Genomic DNA, 23270 nt, shown 5'->3' on the forward strand with positions numbered 1-23270 from the left:
TTATTTTAACAAAAGCTAAACAGAACAGATATTACAATAAGCATGAACTAAAATACTTCTCTCTAAATACATAAAAAATAAGCTTTCCTTAGCGCACAACAAAAACACCATTGATGTGTATTTGACATCATAAAATAAGAATCAGGGTAAAGGAAATCGGGGAAAGGAACTTTGTTTAAGTGGCAGCTGCATCCTTTACAATTTTTGTACAGTTTTTACTTCAGTGTTAGCATTATAAAATCACATCAGAAGTGTCAATGGCCCTTTTAAGTTACTTATTCATTTAAAAAGAAAAAAAGAAATAAATACACACAAGAGTGCAAATTTTCCGATTGTCACTTGCAACCTCTTCACATTCAATCATCTACATCCATTCACTACTAGAAGGACTTGTACAAGACAGCAGCAGCAATCCTGGAATACAATGAGCTAGCTTGTAGGAAACCACTTTTAAAAAAATGATATGTCTTTTAAAAATAACCTTCACATCTTTATTAATTGCTAATAAAGCTGCAACTCATAATGAAATGGAGGCGGAAATAATGTGAGCTCAGGAAATATCTGCTTCCTTTGGAAGTCATTCCATATATACTTGTGTAGGGATCCACCAGGGAATGGGCTGCCCAGCATGAAAAAGTATTTGCTGTAGAACAGGCGTGGATTGGAGAGGGAGATCAAGATTTCAGAGAAGAGGACTTACAATAACTCCTCAAAACATTATCTGAAAAATCAGTGAAAAATTTACCAAAGTAAAAATGATCAATTTAGAATGAGACCCAACATTTTTGTCTTGTGTTTTCTATAAAAATTACATTTTCTTTAAAATACAAGATCCTTTTCATTGCAATTGCGTCCTGTTAACAACAGGGCATTTGGCAACATTTTGCCATATAATGCAGCTTTGAGTCCATTGAGTTAATAGCATGTTCCACTAATATTGCACTTGGATTTTGGACCAATTTTTAACCCCCCAGCATCTTCTGTTCCTGTCCATATTAGAACGAGTTAACAATTCTAACCACTCTTTGCTATTGATGCTGACACATGAAAAACAAACAAACATAAAGCAATAGGCTGGATATATTAAAGAACCTCCAAAATTTCAGAGGTCGAAGTTCACTTGAAGAACCCTAATACACCAAGAACACCAAGAACAGTGTGGCATTATGGTACTTAACTCGTCAGCAAGACTGTGCAGTAATTAAAAGATCTGCTCTGGGAAATCAAAATGTCATTAGTGGAAATTCTGTGATAAAACTAGATCAGCAGGATGGTCGCGTGTCTCAGTTCTGCTGCAAAATAAGGTTTTCCAGTTCATCCGCAGAACGCAATAAAAATGCAGCTGATTCTCGGTATCCTGCAACCAGTTGCCGTACTGCATTAATTTCGGTTGGACTCAGTTGAGGTCGAGAGCTGGTACTGCTGGAAGATCCAGGAGTGGTCGCTAATTGTCGCTTCATACTGAGATCAGTTGGGCCTGGAAATGACAAACAGAAACAAAGGAGACATCAGGATATCTTTATTATGATGTGCTAAGCTATGCATAGCTCAAGAACAGAGCAAATGCCTGAGCAAAGAAGAAAGAAACATGGTTTAAGGGGAAAAAATCTTTAGTTAGTAACTGCTTCATTAGTGCATCTATTGCTTCTTTTAGCTTTTGCATTCATACCAAGCTAGATTCGCTCTTATGGTTCTGTTGGCACAATTTATACTGCTGAACCATCAATGGTGGCAAATGGATTTCAGATGCTGATACTGTTGTTTGCCAGACTTCAGTCAACTTCCGCAAAGCTGTTTTCTAGTTTCAGAAGTTTCAGTGGGAGTGTTAAACCAAAGGCAGAGCAGGATACAATGTACATCACTGCAATAAAAGATAATTGGTATCTGTCTTTCAAGAGAGGAAGGTTGTTTCCTTTGGGGATTCTCCCCTCCCCTCCACCAAAGCTCACACCATTCAGCAGAGTCCCCTCTGTGTAGTATTTTCAGGGGGCTGCCATAAGAAAGAGGGGAGGGGAAGTTCACTTCCATCAGTGTAGTTAATCCAGAGTAAATCTAGATCCAACCCAATATCAAATCAGTGGCATCTATGGCATTGATGTAGGGGGCCTAATTTCATCTGGCAATACATTTCTGGGCTACCCCAGGGACTGCACAGCTTCCTTGAGTCTTAAGAACAGCCCTTTGGGATTTCTAACACGGTGCCCTGTGATCTGTGCTTTGATTTCAACACTTGGGGAATAACAGCAAATCTACATGTTTGCATAACTTGATTAAAATAAATATCCCCTGTCCAATGAAATTTTTGACACACTTTTTTTAAAAATGAAAATTTGGCTCAGCCTAACACTTGTTGAGATATCAATAAGAGATGTCTCTTATGATGGGAGTCCTGGTGGACGACCGTCTCTCGCTGTGTTCCTATACTGACAACACAGTGAGGGCCTGCAATTTTCATCCACTGAACATATGCCAGATTCGCAGGTTCCTGTCTCAAGTGACTGCGGACCTCTTGGTTCGGGCCTTGGTTGTCTCATGCCTGGATTACTGTAATAGTCTCCTAGTGGGTCTTCCTCTTTCCTCTCTCCACCCTTTGAACCTGGTCCAGAACAGTCCTAACAACACTGTTCTGGACCTCCCCTGATTTACCCATACCTCCTTCCATCGTAGGGCCTTGCATTGGCTTCCATTGAAGGCCAGGGCCCAATTTAAGATCTTACTCCTGGCCTTTAAGGCCCTTTGGTTGCACCAACCAGCTTACCTTTCCTCCCTTTTGTCCTGGTATGTTCTGAGCCAGCCCACCATATCCATGGGTCAGGCCCTCCTGACCCATTCTACCTCATGGATTGCAGTGTCCTGGTATTGTGCATTCCAGGATCTTCTCCCTCAGCGGTGGAATTCACTCCCCTAGCCACTGTGGTTGACCGAGAGTTTGGAGGTGTTTAAGAAAGCTTTGAAAACCTTTCTTTTTGAATAGAGGGGGATGGCTGGTTGTTCCTGAGCTAAAACATGCTGATGGTTTTTGTGGTGGCCACTCCACATTTTATATAGGTTTTTAAAGGGTTTTTTTTGTTATATTCTTTTAATTTCAGTTCTTTTATTAGAATTATTGTATTTATTCCAGTTTTGTAAATTCCTGACCTGTTTTCTCATGTACAGCGCTTTGTTACAAAACGCTATATAAATCATCATTATCATCATCATCATCATCATCTTGTGTGTGTGTGTGTGTGTGTGTGTGTGTGTGTGTGTGTTAAAAATGGCACTAAGGTCATTTAACTCAGCTTGTTGCATGATCTTGTGACTCAGCCTTGTTCTCTCTCAGGCATGTAGAGGTTCAGCTTCTTCTAGAGCAGCAAATTAAACCTGATGTTGAAAAAATCTTCTCTGACATATAATTTCCAATGCTCACAAGGATATCATTTCTCTAGCCATCTTAGAAGTGACTCAGTCAGTCATTTATATTGTAACTAGTTACTGACTATGGTTTATGGATTCATTTAAGTTGCATAGACATCACATATTTTTAGAAGCTAAGCAGTTCTTGTTTTAACTAAATCATTCAAAATGCTACAAGCACTGTGAATCCTCTCCAAGAGCTAGACGTTCATTTATCATATTAGCTGCTGAGTAAATCTGACATTAAATACACTGCTGGACAAATGACTTGCAAGATTTAACATGAGGTAGTTATTGCTTCATAAATTACTCATTGGCAGCATCAATTACTTAGAATTCTAAAATGCAGGTCAGATATACGATACAGCAGCTTATTTCACTGATAACAGCACTGATGGCTCATGAGTAGCAAAGCCATATGTGAGTTATCTCTGCAATAACCTACCTCAGCTACTAGTATGGAAAGCCAGTTTGATATTTAATAGCCTGTTGGAGACAACAGGCTATGAAAAATGCAGCCATTACCTTTATGTGGGTTAAAATTTACTGTCTATAATATTAGTAACGGTAATATATAATTTTAAAATGGGGAAAGGCTGTTTATACATCTGTGATGAGATGTCCAATAATCTTTGGTTCTGGCAATTAACACTGATCAGAATCAAAAGAACTGTGAAACTAGATCCAGCCCCACACTTATTGCATAGAAGATAGTTTTTGAAACCGAGCGGAGATTCAGAAGCTCTGATACAGCATGGGGTCAGCTTTCAAAGAGGAAGAGTATAATTTTTTTTGTTGGCCTTTGATACGTTTAAATAGATCTTTGATTAAAAAATATTGACTGTGATCCAATTTAGAGGAGGGGATTTTGCTTGTTAGTGTTTATAACAGTTATGGTTGTATTTTAATATACTATTAGCATAGAGAGAGATCCTTCAGACAGGGGGAAATCGCTTTCCCCTACCATCTAGTACTGTTGCTCTGCTCCCTGCTTCACTTCCGAATTGGGGACGAGCTCCAATTCCATGGGTGTGCAGAGACCATGTGGCCCCAATAGAACAATGGGAACAGCGACCTTTGTAGCGGAACTTTCCTGCGCATGGCAGGAATTCCCGACTTTTTTTTTAAAAAAAGTTGGATTTTCTGAGACTTATTTTAAATCTGGAAAACTGGCAAATGGAGTGGGAGATGTGTGTGGCAGGATCGCTGCATCGTCAAAATGTCCCGCGAAGAATTGTGAGCGGCCAGTCACAAGCGTATTGTAAAATGCTCATCTGATGACACCCTATATCTGTGTGTGATTTCTTTAATTGTTACTTGACAAATAGAAAAGGCTACGAAACTAAGGTTGCTTTCAGACAGATGGCTCCTAAAACGACCAGACAAAAGACATTGCGTAGCTATTCTGTGTTTTCCTCCAACACAGATTTTCTGTGGTAAGACGAAAGAAGTGGTGAGAAAAGGTGGGAGGGTTATAAATGGAAGACGACTTTTGGGCACAACCATCCACCCACCCCTTAAAATTCTGTGAATGACGTGGGGCAATTGCACAATAGATGTCATGTACACCAATAAATGTCATGTACTATATAAATATATAGTACATGACATTTGTACTATATAAATAAATAATAATAATAATAATAATAATAATAATAATAATGTCAGGAAGCACCCTAAATAAAGTCACAGTGATCCTATCTTTGGGTCATGCTAGCTGGGCAGAAAAAGATCGCTCCTAAATCCCACTACGGTGGTAGAAAAGAATGTATCGGCAGCCTCTGCCAAAAGGTGAGTACAGCCTGGGCATCGGGAGGGAGGAGTGGATGTTTGGAGGACTCTTATGCTCACTAAGGGCATGTTCCTGCCTCATGGTGCTGGATATTCACAGGAATTTGGTGGTGCAAACTGAAAATTGCATTGGGTATCTTGCCTTGGATATCTCCAAGCTGTCTCCAAGCCTGTTGAGACCTTGAGGCTTGAAGAGCATAAGAACTGCCCTGCCACGAGGTGGTGGGCCGCCCCAAAGGGGGCGCGCCCCTTTGGTTTGCCCCTTCGGGATGCCGTGAGGGTGATTCTCTGTTTCTCTCTCTTCCCTGGGCTGTCAACTCGCTGCTTCTTTTAACCATTACCTCGGTTGTGCGAGAAGAGTTTCCCTGAGTGAGAGCAGGGATCTCATGGGAAATGATATAATTACTTCTTGTGTCCTCCCCACCCTGAGTGAGAGGCAGAGGTTGGGGGCTTCACCTATTATAGCTGCTTCATCTGCCCAGAGTGAGAGGCTGTGATACTTGAAGCAGGAGGCTCCCTTGTGTGAGAGCCAGGGGGAGGAGTGTGGCCACACATCAGGTAGTAGTAGAATTAGCAGTTACTAAGGGAGGGAGATTGTGTGGGCGGGGGGGAAGCACTTTATTGCTTAGTTGGTAGTAGCCTGAAGTCCATCTGTGATCAGTGGCTGGTTACCACAAGTGAGAAATGTGACTGTGTTGTTTGTATGGCTGAGTGTGGGTTTGAATGGTGAGTGAGTGCATAGGTGGTGTAGGTAAAGATGTTTCTGGGAAGCCGTGATGCAGGGACACATGGAGGGGGAGCCACTATTCCAGTGATTTGGGGCAGAAGGAGATATGGCAGGAGGAAGGGGTTGCAACATCAGTGTAGAACAGGTTTCAGGTGTCTTCACACTGTTCGCTTCTACCCTCCTCCTCTAGTTCTCATGTACCTGGTAGCTCATCCACTGAGCCCTCCTTCCTTGTGGTGCTACTCTTTAATGCCAGGTCGGTCCGCAATAAGACCTCTCTTATTCATGACTTAATCCTGGATGAGAGGGCTGACCTGGTGTGCATTACTGAGACTTGGGTGGGTGAGCTGGGTGGGGTTGATCTGACTCAGCTCTGCCCATCTGGGTACTCAGTGCAGCACCAACATAGATTGGAGGGACGGGGTGGGGGGGGTCGCCGTGATTCATAGATCTTCCATCTCTGTCACCAGGAAACCACTCCATCTTGGAGCAGGCCTTGAGGGTTTGCACCTGGTGTTGGGCCAGAGAGACAGATTGGGGATGCTGCTGGTATGCCGCCCACCCTGCTGCCCGGCATCCTCCCTGACTGAGCTGGCGGCGGCAGTCTCGAGTGTGGTGTTGGAGGAACCCAGGATGGTGGTTCTGGGTGACTTCAACTTTCATGCTGAGGCTGTCTCTGGAGCTCCGGCTCAGGACTTTATGGCCTCCATGACAACCATGGGGCTGTCTCAGTTTGTCATTGGCCCAACACATGAAGCAGGGCATACCCTTGATTTGGTTTTTGCTCCAAGCTGTGAGATGGATAGTCTGAAGATTGGGGTGGGTGGGTGTCCAAGTAACTCCATTGTCATGGTCAGACCATTTCCTGGTGAGATTTGAACTCACGGCGTTACTACCCTCCTGCAAGGGTGAGGGACGCATTCGGATGGTCCGCCCCAGGAGACTAATGGAATCCAATGGATTTCTGAATGCTCTTGGGGATTTTCCAGTGGAGAGAGCTGGTGATCCAGCCGAAGCCCTAGCCTCAATGTGGAACAGTGAGATGCGGAGGGCCATCGACTTGATCACACCTGAGTGCCCTCTCCAATCCTGTAGAGCCCGCTCTGCTCCTTGGTATACTAAGGAGTTGTGGTCAATGAAACAGGCTGGACGTCAGTTAGAGCGCAAATGGCGCAAGACTCGAAGCAAAGATGACCGAGCACACAGTAGAGCACATAATCGTGCCTATTACGTGGCAGTGCGGGCAGCAAAGAAGGCTTATTTTGCTGCCTCCATTGCGTCCTCGAGTAGCCGTCCAGCGGAGCTCTTCCGGGTGGTCTGGGGGCTGCTAACATCATCCCCAGCAAATGGGGCCCTGGCTCTGTCAAGGACCCGCTGTGACCTTTTTGCATCACACTTTGAGGACAAGATCGCTTCTCTCTGCAGCGAGCTTGACGTTTTTAGTGCAGCTCCAGTTGAGGTGTCCGATGCCACCATCTGCCCAATTTTGTGGGATCAGTTCCAGTGCATGCAGCAGTGCGACCGACCACTTGCCCTCTCGATCCCTGTCCCTCCTGGCTTATAAAAGCAAGCCGAGGGGGTCTGACTGGGTGGGTCCAGGGGGTGATAAATGCTTCTCTCCGGGAAGGGGTGGTCCCTGCTGTCCATAAGGAGGCAGTAGTGTGACCACTCCTGAAGAAGCCCACCCTGGACCCGACGGTATTAGGCAACTACCGCCCAGTTGTTAACACTCCTTTTTTAGGGAAGGTACTTGAGAGGGTTGTGGCGGAGCAACTGCAGGCACTCTTGGAGGATACTGATTATCTAGATCCATTCCAGTCTGGGTTCCGATCTGGTTACGGGACTGAATCAGCCTTGGTCGCCCTGATGGATGACCTTTATCGAGAGAGGGACAGGGGGAATGCAACCCTGTTAATCCTGCTCGATCTCTCGGCGGCTTTTGATACCATCGACCATGGTATCCTCCTGGGTTAATCCAACTCCATGGGATGGGCATCGGAGGCACTGTTTTACAGTGGTTCTGGTCCTACGTACGGGGTTGTTTTCAGAGAGTAGCATTGGGTGACCAGTCCTCAGCCTCTTGGCAATTGAGCTATGGAGTGCCGCAGGGAACCATCTTGTCCCCAATGTGCGGTCATTAGGGGATTTGGAGCTAAATGCCATCAATACGCTGATGACACGCAGCTCTATCTCCCTGTGACAACTGAATCAGGTGAGGCTGTGCAGGTCCTGGACCGGTGCCTAGACTCAGTAATGGGCTGGATGAGGGCCAATAAACTAAGACTGAATCCTGGCAAGATGGAAGCCCTGTGGGTGAATGGTTCCCGAGTCCGGGAGACAGGCTCATTGCCTGTTCTGGATGGGGTTGCTCTGCCTCTGAAAGAACAGGTTCGTAGTTTGGGGGTACTCTTGGACCCATTTCTGTCGTTGGAGGCTCAAGTAGCCACTACGGCTCGGAGTGCCTTTTACCATCTTCGGTTGGTTCGCCAACTACGGCCTCTCCTGGAGAGGGATAGCTTGACCACGGTGGTACAGGCATTGGTAACCTCAAGATTGGATTACTGCAATGCGCTCTATGTGGGGCTGCCCTTGAAGCTGCTCCAGAAGCTGGAGCTAGTGCAGAATGCTGCAGCTCGGCTGTTGTCTGGAGCTGCCCCTTTCCAGCATGTAACTCCTCTGCTGAGGGAACTGCACTGGCTGCCTATTCGCTACCGGGCCAGGTTTAAGGTTCTTGTACTTGTGTACAAAGCCCTAAATAACTTGGGACCAGGATACCTGAGAGAGCGCCTTCTCCCTTACCAACCTGCCCGGTCACTGAGGTCATCCGAGGGCCTGCTCCTGGTGGTTCCACATAGATCCATCCTCCGATTTGAATCCACCAGGGGAAGAGCCTTCAGCGTGGTGGCTCCCCTCCTGTGGAACTCCCTGCCTCTGGAGGTCAGGCAGGCTCCAACCTTGTACTCCTTTCAGCACCTCCTGAAAACATCTTTATTCTAAGAAGCCTTTCCTTAATATGCAGCCTTGGATTTCTGTTTTTGCTTCTTTTAAATTTTGTTTTAACTGTTTTAGTTTGCTTTTATTTTCATTTTATCTTGTACACCGCTCTGAAATTTTTCAATGGGGAGCGGTATATAAATATTCTAAATAAATAAATAAATAAATATCTACAGTTTTTCTGAGCAACAATGGTGTAGGCATGCATTCTCTCCCCACCCCCACCCCCAAAAGCCCCAAAGTTTTTCCTTCTCCCCACTCACTTGTGCAGTGGTTTGCACCTTGATAGCCAGTTCTAAGACTGCATGTAATACATGATTCCAGGGTTCAGACTTTTTGGAACAAAGGAACCATCTGTGAAGTAGGTACCATCTTCCCAGAGATGAAACAGTTAGCACTCTGCGAGCAGCATAGATAATGTCTGGATATCCAGAACTAGATGGCTCCAGTTAAAGGATAGAGGAAAAGGAAAGGAACCTCTCGTGCAAGCACTGAGTCATTACTGACTCTTGGAGGAATGCCAGCTTTCGCTGACATTTTCTTGGCAGGCCTTATAGCGGGGTGGTTTGCCGTTGCCTTCCCCGGCCGTGATTACCTTTCCCCCAGCTAACTGGGTACTCATTTTACCGACCTCGGGAGGATGGAAGGCTGAGTTGACCTGAGCTGGCTGCCTGAAACCAGCTTCCGCTGGGATCGAACTCAGGCCGTGGGGAGAGTTTCAGCTGCAGAAACTGCTGCTTTACCGCTCTGCGCCACACAAGGCTCTAAAGGATAGAGACCCCAAGCTAAAAAACAAACAAACAAAGTGTACCCCATGTTAATTTTTGGTCCAATACACCACTAATATTTAACCTGAAATGTTTGGCAGGTGATGGTGGTGGAATTAAAGCACACTTGGGACACAGTTCTTGATGATCGTAAGTCCCTGAACTCAGAGGGATACGGCATCTTATGCAAGGTAGGAGGAGCGACAGAGGCGAGCTTTGGCACCCCATCTTCCTGCCCTCCATTTTTCACTAGATGGGCTTTCCTCCCCATCTAGCAAAGACATTATGGAGGGGGAGGGAAGGAGGCTGTGTCTGAGGTGCAGGATAGATTTATCCTGGCTTCTCCATTCTCCTCCCCTCCCCACCACTGAAATACCCATTTTCCCCTTCTCCAAGGTTGCTTTTCCAACCTTGAAGGCCAGTCGGCAGAGTTCTTTCTGCACTGGCTGCAAGTTGGAGAAGGAGGATGGTCAGCTCTCCAATTCGCCCCTCTTAGGTCAGAATGCTGTCTCCACCTTCAGATCGGAATATCCCAAGTATCCTATGGCTCCTTAGTTACTGTCTAGGGGCCATAGAATTGCTCCCTTAATGTGATTTAAATGCAATTTTATATAGAAATTATAGTTGGAATACTTCTAAACATTTAAAGACAATAGTATGTATGTCCCTTATTTTGCTCAAATTTAAGTGGGGGGAGGGAAGCAAAGTTACTGAAAATTAAGAACATAAGAAGTGCCCTGCTGGATCGGGCCCATCTAGTCAAACATTGTGTTCACACAGTGGCCAACCAGCTGTTGACCAGGAACTCACAAGCAGGACATGAGTGCAACAGCTCCCTTCTGCCCATGTTCCCCAGCAATTGCTGTACAAACTGTATGCATACTGCTTCTGATACTGAAGGCAGTGTATAGCCATCAAGACTAGTAGCCATTGATAGACTTATCCTCCAGGAAATTGTTTAACCCCCATTTAAAGCCATCAAAATTGGTGGCCATCACTACATCTTTAACCATAATTTAACTACGTGCTGTGTGAAGAACTACTTCCTTTCATCTGTCCTGAATCACCAATCAGTTCATGGGATGACCCTAGGTTCTAAAATGTCTCCATATCCACATTCTCCACACCATGTTCTCTACTAATTGTTGTCACACTAATTAATTTTAGCAACCCAAAGATATGTGCATGATACACTGAGAACCACTCATCTCTTTCCACAGAGTTCAACTCTGTTCCAGTTAGGCTGTTGAGGTACCTTCACTTTCGCTGTCACTACTTTTTAATTCCATTTCATTTGACATTTATTTATTTATTATTGCATTTATATCCCGCCTTTTTTTCTCCAAGGAACCCAAGGTGGCGTACATAATCTCCTTCCTCCTCTCCATTTTATCCTCACAATAAAAGGTTGGGCTGAGAGTGTGTGACTAGCTCAAAGTCACCCAGTGGGTTTCCATGGCCGGGTGAGGGCTAGAACCCATATCTCCCGACTCCCAGTCCAACACTTTAGCCACTACACCACACTGGCTCTCAGTGTATTTCAGTGACCTATATGTAGTCACTCACATACTTGCTAGAGATAACCACCTGAAAAACATCAATATTCTATTTGTTATTGGCATCCATTCATTTTTACTAATGGATTTATGACATGGAAAATTTTCTGTGGAAAAATAAAGCACTGGAGGGGTGTGTGATATCAAGAAAACTCTGTTTTGGAAAATTTGCCACCCAACATCTTTGGAGTTAATGGCTTCATTATATAGAGAGCTGCTAGTAATAAAATAATCTAAATAATTAATTTGTGCTCATTAAGACTGTATTAGTACAGGAGTATTCTTGAAGACCACAGATACTGAATACTTTGGCTAATTTTATTCTGTCATAAAAACAGGCAGACATTTTCATTTTGATATTGGCAGGATAGGGTGGGGAGTCATGCATGCAAATATACATGCAAAAGTCTGTAAAAATGCTCACCGCTGGTAGAAGCATCGCTGAGATTTAGCAAACCTCCTCCTAACCCTCTGTAACTATGGTAACTGTAGGTCCCATTTCCATTTATGTACAGCACCTCCTGCGTGCTGGAAACAGCTGATGTTGAGTAAGTGACCTGGGTCGGTTCCTGTTTATATGGTTTCTCTGCTGGAATAGCCTCATCCTGCAAGAACAATAGTTCAGTGGACAGTGTCACATCACTGCTACATTTTTCTCCTTGAATGAAGAAAACATCATACCATTATTTAATAGACTTTCCCTGCACTTCTTTCAAAGCAGGTTAAAGAAAATGTGAAACAAGCACATACAGGTTTTTAATTGACACATTATGTGCCACAAAGAAAACAGAACAGTGGAGGAGGCTACCGGTGGCAGGGAGCTTGCAGATTTCCTGTAACAGGCATTGTCACTGACAGGCTCTCCAGCCTATCCATACCTACAACTTTGGCCTTAAAGCTGAGCTAGGCAATCTGGTCCCCTCCAGATATTCTGGACCAACTCTCATAAGTATGGCCAATAGTTGGGGATTATGGGAGTTGTAGTAAAAAACTTCTGGAGGGTACCAGGTTGCCTACCTCTGCTAAAAGATTCCTTATGTTCTAGAAGTCTCAGCTGTAGATACAAATAAAACTACGAGGCAGACATTTGAACTGATTTTGTTGCTGCAAGAATCAATTGAGATGTTATTGATGAAAATCATAGGTCAGTAAGGGACCTGAAAATGATCCAGCCCATCACTGTGCTCCAAGATGTGATTGTGCACTATCAATGTTCAGAAATGTGTGTAGGGATAGGTGGGATCCCACCTGGCTCAGGCCCTGCCCCCAGCCTCTGGGCATTCAGCTATATTGTTCTTATCTTAATGAGTGATGAACGGCAAGGTTTCCCATCTCGCTAAAAGAGCTTGTGTGCATTAGCCTATTTTCCTCACCACATCTTTATGGAGGCCACTCACAACCAAGGCCTAGTCAGTTTCATGCCTTCTTTGTGATAGCTTTGGACAGTGATGTCCAAGAACTGTGCATTTACAGCAATTGCCTTGCACTTGTAGAAGCTCTTTTCTAAAGAGGGGAGTAAGCTATCTCACTTCATTGGTTTTTTGGAAGGGGCTTAAGACACATCTTTTGGTTGGCAATATTGCCTTCAATATTTGCTTCCAATGGCTATTTCTACGTTGTTGTTGGTGGTGGTGCTGCTGCTGCAGTATGTTATTCTATTGTTGGTTCTAACTTTATATTTTGAATCCCTTGGAAATACAGTACATTACATATTGTAATAAGTAAAATGAAATATGTAAATGTCAGAAGCATCTCAATACTTTTAAAGAACTACTAATTATATGGTAAGAGTATGCTACCTTTTTCAGATTTTTAAAATGTTGTGGAAATACTAGTTCTCCTTACCGTGCATGAAAGATACAAATGTAAGAAAATATTAGTCTTCAGTGTCATAGCCTGGTGAAAAGTGTTACTCGTGAGCATTCGTAGCTTTGTGTGTATCTTTGTGTGATTTGGGGAGGTGTGCTAGATCACGTACAGTTGCCGGCCTCTTCAGAAACATGCTTACATAGAAAGATACCTCTCCATGAGCCGGGTACATGCTTTGCTACATTAGAAGCATGCATGTTATTCCTCCCAACACACAATTTTTGCATTTTGCAATTAAATGGACCACTTCCTCGTCTAATAGTGCATCTCTCCTCAGTTCCCTACTTCTAAATTCTGTTAATTCCCTCTGTGAAACATTTTGCAAAGACTATAAAAACTTCTATTCCTACAGTGGGAAAAGTTAAATCCAACCAATAATAATAATAATAATAATAATAATAGGCAGGCAGGTGTAATTCCTGCAACATTGAACATGGCCACACTCCCATTGTTAAAAAAGAGTTTGGAGAATTTTCAAGGATTCCAGAATACAAGACAGAGCAGGACAGAAAAATGCCTCACACAGTGCCATCTCATATACTGACACTGTAATGGTACCTTCATCCAAATATACTTAGTATTTTATTTTAAATATTAATAATGTATAATGATTAATCTGATCCTGCAGACAATGGTTTTACCATTGTTTTGTTTTAGATGTTAATACTGTATAATCAAGAAAACCACTTTTAATAGTTATTCTGAGGTGCTGAATGTGATATATTCAGTTAAAGTGCAGGAGCTATACTAGAGTGACAAGATTTAAAAGAGGGCAGGGCACCTGCACTTTTAACTGTTGTGAGGAAGAGGGAATTTCAGCAAGTTGTCCATATATACAAATGACACCTGCTGAAATTCCCTTTTCTATGCAACTGTTAAAGATACAGGAGCCCTGTCCTGCTTTTCATATGGTATGGGGTTGTCGTTGTTATTTTTTAAAACTGCCAATTTTCTTACAATTTAGCTAATATGCACTTGAGTTGGATATTGTCATTGTAGTAATTCTGAATCTTTTAGCATAAATTCAAATTGATTCACCAAACACTAATTTACATTTTGCAAATTTGCAGTGCACCCAAGAACTGAACTAGAGGGATGCATCCAATGTTCATCCTCATCCAAGCCCACTAACAGTTGAATGTGAGTAGTTGTATATGATTAGAGTGGGATTAGGGGCATTCTGATTAGTCTTCCTGGTCTCATTGGACAATAGAATATTTTTTGCATATAAACTAGTAAAAGAACCATCTTGACATAATGTTGTGTTTTCCATTAGCTTTAATTCTTCTGGGTTTGACCCAGTTTTAATTTTATGAGCAATAAACTTGCAAGATCAAATTACAGAATCGTGTTTTGGCATATCATAGTGGCCAAGAATTTCTTTCAATTTCAATAAGGTTATAGAGTTGATGTGATCAGTAGTGATAGAAATTTTTATTTCTAAACAGGGACTAGATGCTGTTTGGCTCTTGATTTGGTTCATTAAACCCCATTAACACTAAGTGTTCAGGGATCATTATCTGCTACCAGAATAAAAATGTATTAACCCTACAGGATCATGAGCTAATTACACAGAAGAAGTCTTATGTTTCAATCTATGAAAAATCCACCATTTTATAAGAATGGAGGCCACTGGATACCTTAAGTGGATAGATGGAGTATTTTCCTAGACAAAATTACACATGTAGCTTTAAGAACGTAAGAGCCTTCCTGGATCAGGCCAAAGGCCTATCTAATCCCACAATGGCCAACCAGATACACATGGAATCCCGCAAGCAGGATGGGAGTGTAACTGGCATTCACAGGCATACTTTCTCAGATACAGGAGGCAATATAAAGCCAAGTTGGTGGTCATCACTAAAGCTTATGGCAGCAAATTCCAGAGTTTGACTATGTGTGAAGAAGTATTTTCTTTTGTTTATCCTGAATCTCCCATCACTTAGCTGGATGCCGGGTTTAATATTATGAGAGAGGGAGAAAAATGTCATCCTATCCACTTTCTCCAAGGAATGCATATTTTTTTTCACTCCTCTATCACGCCCTCCAGCCTCACTTGCTGATAAAACATACTAAGAATTATTTATCTCTCCTTACAATGAGTTTTACAAGTCTATGTTTACTGTTCAGTCCATTTAGCTGTAAACACGGATCTTGTGCCCCTCAGTTCCCATGCTCATCATTGTACCTGCTGTCGATCCAACCGCATCCGCTTTGCAGCATTTCTGCTTTCACTTTCACAGGCTGAAGCCAGGATACTCTCTGCTACTGCTGAAGTAAGGTGTGAGGGAATGGGTCGTGACTATGAAAGAGAGAGAAAAAACAGACCATAAAAAAGATTACTAGGATCATCATCAAGTCTACAACATTACTTACTGGAAGCAAAAGAGACCCATTCATTGAAATGTATTTTGTTTCAACAGAAAGTGGAAATGGAGACTGTCAAGATGAAAAATGAAAACTAGTTAGCGATTAAATCTGCCGTTGATCCTCAGATATGTGTTTCTCTCCCTATATTTTCATATGGACATCCGTACATGCATTTTGACACCTCTGATAGACCTCAACTGATGTAGCGTAGTGGCTAAGACACTGAATCAGAAATCCCTGGTTCAAATCTCACCTCTGCATGTACTCACTGGGTGACCTTAGACAAGTCAGCTTCAGTCCCTCACACTCTGCACTAGAGTGGATAATAATTCTGATTTACCTTACAGGTTAAGGTAAGATTACAACTAGATAATGCAGGTGAAGTACTTTGAACTGCTGTACAAATGTATCATTATTACTATTATTACTATTATTATTGAAATATGCCAGTTTTGAGACTTAATTAACAATATTACGTAAAATAAAAAGCATGTTATCCTTGGTTTTTAAATACTTTCCCCTCACATTTTATCTTCCTTTCACCTTAAATGTGGACCCCTACGCTTTGCAACTGTGGCTAATGAGACCTCAAGATTAATGGACAGCCTCAGTGTTTAAGCAGTTTGTAAATTTTCATTATTTGGGCTTCACAGGAAACTAGATAATATCTGCCCCCCATCTTCAAACAATTTTTTAAAAGGTGTGCATCAGTGATGATCATCTTTATTACCATTTCACTGTTGACTTGACTCACACCTTGCAAGTTTAGAAAAAGGTTTGCTTTTACTTTTTAGGACTAATCTGTATAAGGGTCAAACTAAACATTCTGCTGATACCAATGGAGACATTTGTTCTTTTTAACCCCCTCCCCGAGTGTGTGTGTGTGTGTGTGTGTACGTACATGCATGCAGTTGAATTTCAAGATGAAAATGGGAGGGGGGAGCTTAAATCCCCCTCCCAAACTGCCGCGGTCCCAATCTGAATTGGGGCCATGTGTACTTACACTACAGTAAGTAAGGCAATCTTGCTCTGCTACGTGATTAGCAGAACATTTAGTTTGGCTCTAAATGACAAATTCTTAACTTAGACTGATCTATGACACTTAACATCTGTACAAAATCTGTACTCTAATGCATGCTTGTTGCCTCACAAACAAATGTAGTTTTTCTTCCTATGGTGTCTTACACTGGCTGGTTGTACTACAAAAAAGTTTCAGCTGTCACATTAAAATGTAAAGAACTGATTCAAAGGCTACTGAAGTAAATAGAACCTATTCCATTCATCTGAATAGTGTTTAAACCATCTGTTGGAACTCTTTATTGGTAAGATGGTACATGATAGTCAACAGTATACTTAACTACTGAAACATGATGTATCAATAATATTTTTTTAAAAAATTAAAAGACCAAAGTTGTAACAGCAAAAACTGTTGGAAGTCTGACAATTACCAGGGCTTATCATCAAAGGCTGGTGTCTATCTATCTATCTATCTATCTATCTATCTATCTATCTATCTATCTCAAAGAGAAGACATTGGTTTCATAAGCATCACATATAGCATAAAATCCAGCCAAAGTTAAGTACTCTTGAGAGCCATTCAGTTAAATATGTAATTAACTTTCCCACTGAAATACTTAAATTTGGCTGGATTGTGCCCTAATTTAAAACATAGGCTCCCCTATTACAATATAAGCGATACATATTTCTGTATGACATTTCTATAGACCTTAAGACTTTTCAGTTGAGTGGACACTTAATTTATTCTATTTCATTGAAAGGCTTTTGTTTTTAATTTAAAAATAGAAATAAAAGCAGGTGCTTTATAGTAAGAAGGTCCACATATTTCACCAGGAAAAAGTTTTGCTGCATCTGTTGAAAATGTTGTGCAAATAGAGAAATATATACTTGGCAGTTTGCATCATAGCAGCTTCCATAACATTCAAGATTGGCAAAATCTAGAAGTCCAAAATATTTGGATGAAGCATTCTTTCAACTTTAGAAACTACAAGGCACTAACAATTAGATGACCTTCAGAAAAGTAAAATGCAGTTAGAATATGCAGTCCTGTATTCTCCACTGTGATCCATTACTTCCCTCTAAAATCTTTTGATTTGTCAGTATGGGGCGAAACCTATGCATATTTAGACAGGGGGGGAAATCCTGGCTGGCTGGGGAATGCTGGGAGTTGTATGGCCTTTTTATGTCTAAATATGCATAAGATCGCACCATAAGTTGTTGCTCTCAGGTAAATTGGAGGGACCTCATGGCAATTTCCCACTTCTTGCTTGTCAATGTCCTTTTCAAGGCTCTGACTTGATCTTGATAGCCTGATGCTAGAACACAGAGACTCTGACAAAAAGAATGGGCTTTGGTGTCTGATCATGATTTTATTGTGCTTTAAAACCTTTACTTATTTGATGTCACCTTGGTATTTTTGAAAACTACAAATTCATTTGCAATGAAACAATGCATATATAATTCATGGCATCTTATTCGAATAAAGGTCTTGTGTCAAAAGGTTGGGAAGATATAAATCAAGCTGATACGTTCTTCCCATTAACTCTTCCCCCGTCCCAGCTAGGTCATTCATTGATGAAGCTGTCATCCTTCACATATTGGGTTCATTAGACTGTGTGATGTTACTTTGATACTGAGATTTATTAAAAGTTGATATACATGACTTTGCCATCAAAGTCACATGGTGTTGGACCCCTTCAGATTCCATAGTTTCATTCTGAACTCACCAAGCAGTTAAAAAACAAGAACAACAATATAACACTATGAGTAAACTGAGCCTTTGAACCATCCAAAGACATCTACAGCATCCATCATAGGACCATTAACTAGTATGCTAAATGTAGCATAGCTGAAACCTAGAATTATAGCCACATTTACAGAAAGTCATTCGAGATCCTAAGTCTGTTGACACACATAAAATTATAATCATTCTATAAACTAGGTATTTGTTTCAGGATATTTGTCAAAATATCAATACTGCCTAATATTATAGGGCAAGGCTGAGATTCTAAGTATGCTTACTTGGAAGTAAATAAATAGTAAATCAATAGGAATTCCGTCCAAGTAAATATATTTGTAAGATTGTTTTTAGGAAAGTCTTCCAAGTGGCAAGCAAGGAACATTGATCATGTCCAAAGATGACATGGAAAATGCATAGGTAGGACTGAACTTATATTGCAATAGAATAATTACATATAGGACAATAATTGGCTCATGTGCTGCATATAAAAACCAGATAGTATACAAATAGTTTGTGTTATTCCTTTCATTTGAATGTATAAAATCCTTAGCAAATTTCTACAAATCATATCAAACATTTATTTTCCAGTTCTAAATATAAATATGCTCTATTCTAACAGCTCCATCCATTTCAAAGCAACCCTTCTCTTACATGTATATTTGGAATCTAAATCTTCGTACATAAACCTCAAAATGTTTTCTAAGGAGCATTTATTCCTTTAAATATAGACATTCAGTCATTCTAACTATGGAATACACTGTGGCTCTTCTTTTTTATGTATAGTAAGTAAAACTTCAAATGTCTAATTAAAACATTCTGAAATCAGAGTACTTCAAACAGAATTGAATCTACTCACCAACATCTTGTTACAGAATTAAGATTGAAAAGGGATTCTTGAGAATAGTGGCATGTTTTTGAAACACTCTCTTTTACTATAAGGCATGCAATTCAAACTAGCACAATGCGCATGTTTGAGCAACATTCTGTATTACAAACTGAAGAACAGCACTGCACTCTATTGGATGTACTGATATTGTTCTAATTCAATATGCTCTTATATCCTCAGTAAATATATAAGAGGGTTTTTCATTTAATGCTTGCAGCATTGCATTTTCACATCAGTTTAAATGTTTTTCATTCATTCTCTCTATGAAAAGAAATGAAAGAAGCAAAATTCCAGCAACAATTAGCAAAATGTGGAAGGAAGGGCGGGGGGACAGACACAACAGCTGATACAAGTATTTTGAAAGAAGATTTAGTAAACAAACTATTTTGAAAATACAACTTTGATTTTCAAAACCCAAATTCACTTAAGTGATAAAGTCTTTGCTTATAATACTAATGTCCTTATTCCAGACAGAAGCTTATAATAGACAAAAATGGGGAATTATTTGCCACAGATACTAGGTTTAAAGCAATTATCTATGCTCTATATGACTGAATAGCAGTATTAATTGTCCAAGATGATCATCCAGCCAAAAACAGGAGATACAGAAGGAAAAGAAGCTACAGACACATTCTGGTCAATTAGTAGTCTCTTTCCTGCTGTTGAGCACGTACATAATGCCAAATCCTGGCCCAATTTATTCCTGTCTCACTGAAATTAGTAGGAGTACTTGTGAAAGTAAAGACATACAAAACTTGACAGGGCAAGGGCTGGATAATACGCCAGGACTACCTCCTGAGATTTGTGCTTTAGGATTTCATAATATGTTGATGTGATCGTTTCATGAAACAGATGTTCAGACAAAGCTGGTGGTTTGTAAAGGCAGGGAAGTGTGAAGAGGGGTTTGGCAAGCAGCCACCATCAACAGGTAATGAATGCAGAATATTGTTTGGAGAAAGAACCCAATAATGTTAACCGAGTCTTCCTGAGGTTAGCCAGAAGCCACATGTTCCTTGTTGTCTGATTAAGTGAAATGAGATTTAGTTAGACCCTTGGGTAGCCATGTATATTGAGTTGCTAAGAAACTTTGCTAGCCTGATTTCCCCCCCTTCTCCTATCTCATGAACAACTCTATCAAATTGATCTGAAACACATTATATGGAAATAATAAAACCTGTAATCTTAATTGAATCTATTTCTGTGTAAGCGTATGGTTCTGCTTAAGAGTAACAACACAAACATTAACAGGTTTCTACAGCTAAATTATCATCATATTCTTGGAAAGCAAGGGAGCGTAGACTGGAAGGAAAGTCCACCATAATCCTTTCCTATCATCTGTGGCCAGCATACACCGCTTCCATCTTATGGACCTGCATCCTAAGCTCTTTTTGGGGTTAGAGTAAACTCATGCAGTGGGAAGATCACATTGGCAAGCCAAGTCTCTGACCTATGCAGATTCACTAAACTGTGCATGTACTAGCCCTTACATGAATACAAACCAAGTGCATGGTCTTGTCTGTGCTGTAGAGTTTGTACAGTTTATATGTGTCTTTGAACTGAAAACACAAGCTAGTGAATGCATATAGGTCAGGGGCAATGCAGACCACCAATCTCATTGCCCACTAAGTGCATTCACTTTTTATTTATTTATTTATTTATTTATTTCATTTTTATACCGCCCAATAGCCGAAGCTGTCTGGGCAGTTCACAAATGCCTTGAATATCTGCAAAGGTCTGGTTTGGTGTATGTATGTAACTTGGGCTGGGGCTTCCCATTGTGATCCTGTTCTTTCTATGCTCATTCACTTTATACATATTGAACATAGGATTAGAGATGTCACCCTGGAGCACCCTCTGTTTGTCAAAAATGTTTATGTTCCAAAAACAGAAAGACCTACTGAACTGGGTTTGGTTATGAGAGGATAAACTATCTCTCTTGTGGAGGCATAGAGTAGACTCTTCCATCAGATGCTCTGACCTTCTGCCTCAGTGTAGCAGAAGACAAAATTGGGCTGAAATGCTTCAGATTGGACCACTTGCCAAAGACGTGTCAACACAGTCTCACTTACAAATATAATGTCCTCTTATTTTCTCAGAACCTGCTGGACAAAGAGTAGAATAATATATATTTGTAATTTTAAGCACTTAGTAGTTCAAGGCAGCTGCAAATGCGGAAGAGGTCTAAGGATTGGGAAGTTAAAGGTCCATGAGAAGCCCCAGGTTCCCACTTGCACCAGGAGACCCTCTTTGTGTTCATGCCTGGGGTGGGTGGGGAGGTATGCCATCGCAACAGGTGGCTTCCTGGTGCAGCCCAAACCAGACTCTCTGATGTCCTCGGCCAGTAACCAAATGGTTGGAAGAGAGATGGTGTTTGAACTTCTTCAAACAGAGGGAGAACTTCTTCCCTCTGATCTGTTATTAAGGATTTATGGGTGGGCTGTCCACAGATCCAAGCATTGTGTTCTAGATCTGCGCAGCCCTACCCAACCCTCTCGGCTATTGCATTGTGCTAAGTAGGCAACTTACATAAGCTAATGTTGCAGATTGGTATGGCCCCAAGTTAGCCACTGGTTGATGGGGTTGAGAAGTTTTACCTGAGATTATAACTGGCTATCCTGGTCCTGGGGTTTTCTACATTGCACCCCTATTCAGTGTATATACTTACTCTGTTCCCCTGTGAGGCTGTTTACCAATTCACTGCAACTACTGAATTATCTGACAAGTGGCATTAGGGTATCAAGCAGGATGTTTAGTTGCGAAGGAATGGGGTTGGGATCCTTGCTCCCTCACATTGGGAGAGGTCCCCTTAAGGGGCCTTGAGAGTAGTGGAGAAGGGCCGGTCCACCCAAGGGAACAGCACCATTAGTATTCCCCTGGATGGATTGGTGATAGTTGTGGGAATGACCTAAAATGTTGATGGCAGAATCTTTTTTCCACCTTCCCAATATTACCCAGCAGGTAGGCTGAGCCAAGCATTTCTGTCAGCACACAGGATGTCAGAAACAGGATTCTTGCCAGAATGGCAGGCCTGGACTTTGAGAAGCTACAATAAAAGTTGTGGCCTATTTCTATTCAAGTCCTGTGTGTTCTCCCCATTCCCACCACTCTTCTCCCATCTGTGGACCTAATTATTTGGAAACATCAGCTGCTAAGTCTAGCACATACTCAGTAAGTTGTATTATCACTGAAGTATTTTAAATATCTTGAAGAGCTTGAATGATAAAATGTCTGTAAAGTGAAAATGTATACATATTGAATATCACATACTGACCTGGGAGAGGTAATGATCCAATTGTAGTTTGGAATCATTTTATCTTACATTAACCCTTCAGTAATTTCTACAGGCCATGTCTGGACAGCATTCTGGCTTTTCTGGTTAAAGATGGTGAAGAATATGGATGGATGGATGTTCGTACTGCACACAGCAAGTCCTATTTAACTACACAAATGTGTGAATAGTGTTTCTATGGTTGGTTAATGAAAGAAAAGATCCATACATGGAGAGCGTAGAGCTTTGCCTTTCATTAGCCAACCATCAGAACATCATGCATAAAAATTGCAGTTGTCAACTGGAAGGAAAACATCTCCCAAGTGATAAGGAGGCCCTTATCTCAGAACCTAGTGAACTGATTGCTGAGACAAGTGAAATTCTTCTGAGAAGACATTCATATAGCTCATGGTCATCAGATATGGTTGTCTGAACATGACATTCTTTCTTAGGCAGGAAATTATAGGACACTTTTTAAAAGATAACTAGAGCAGATGTCATCCCCCAAAGGCACATTTTTAGTCATATCTTCCCATCACTACCCTTAATCATTTCCTGTGAGGTGGGCAGATACTAATGAGAAAGAAGGCCTTTATTTAAGACCATGTTCCAGATGTCCCCCTGCAGGGAGAGAATAACGAGGCAATTATCTGAAAGCCAGATCTTATTTATCAGTTCAGATCATAGAGGTCTAGAATAAGTTACAGAACCCCACCTTTTTTCTTTTCTTTTTAATATTACAGAATAATTTCCCTCTGGTGATTTAAGACTTTTGGATCATCCTGTGATGGGGAATATTGAACTTTAGGTTGTGTCAGGTATAGGTACAAAGTACTCTAGTAATTTGTACCTATACTTTACAGGTTGCTTTTTAAAGTCAGCTTCCAAGAA

At 41.4% G+C, this 23270-nt stretch overlaps 1 protein-coding gene across 1 annotated transcript in view; it reads right to left on the bottom strand.

Moving 5' to 3' along the window:
- Nucleotides 1-1195: 1195 nt before the first annotated feature.
- The window catches only part of NOL4 (nucleolar protein 4), a 122396-nt gene continuing 100321 nt past the window's right edge, over nucleotides 1196-23270 (bottom strand). The window contains exons 8-10 of the mRNA XM_063130703.1: nucleotides 15286-15399; nucleotides 11656-11836; nucleotides 1196-1477 (exon numbers count right to left, since the gene is read on the bottom strand). Coding sequence (XP_062986773.1) covers nucleotides 1284-1477; nucleotides 11656-11836; nucleotides 15286-15399 — 489 coding nt within the window. The 3' untranslated portion in view covers nucleotides 1196-1283. The remainder of the gene's footprint in view (nucleotides 1478-11655; nucleotides 11837-15285; nucleotides 15400-23270) is intronic.

This window comes from Elgaria multicarinata, chromosome 7, assembly GCF_023053635.1.
Source record: "Elgaria multicarinata webbii isolate HBS135686 ecotype San Diego chromosome 7, rElgMul1.1.pri, whole genome shotgun sequence".
NCBI lineage: Eukaryota > Metazoa > Chordata > Lepidosauria > Squamata > Anguidae > Elgaria > Elgaria multicarinata.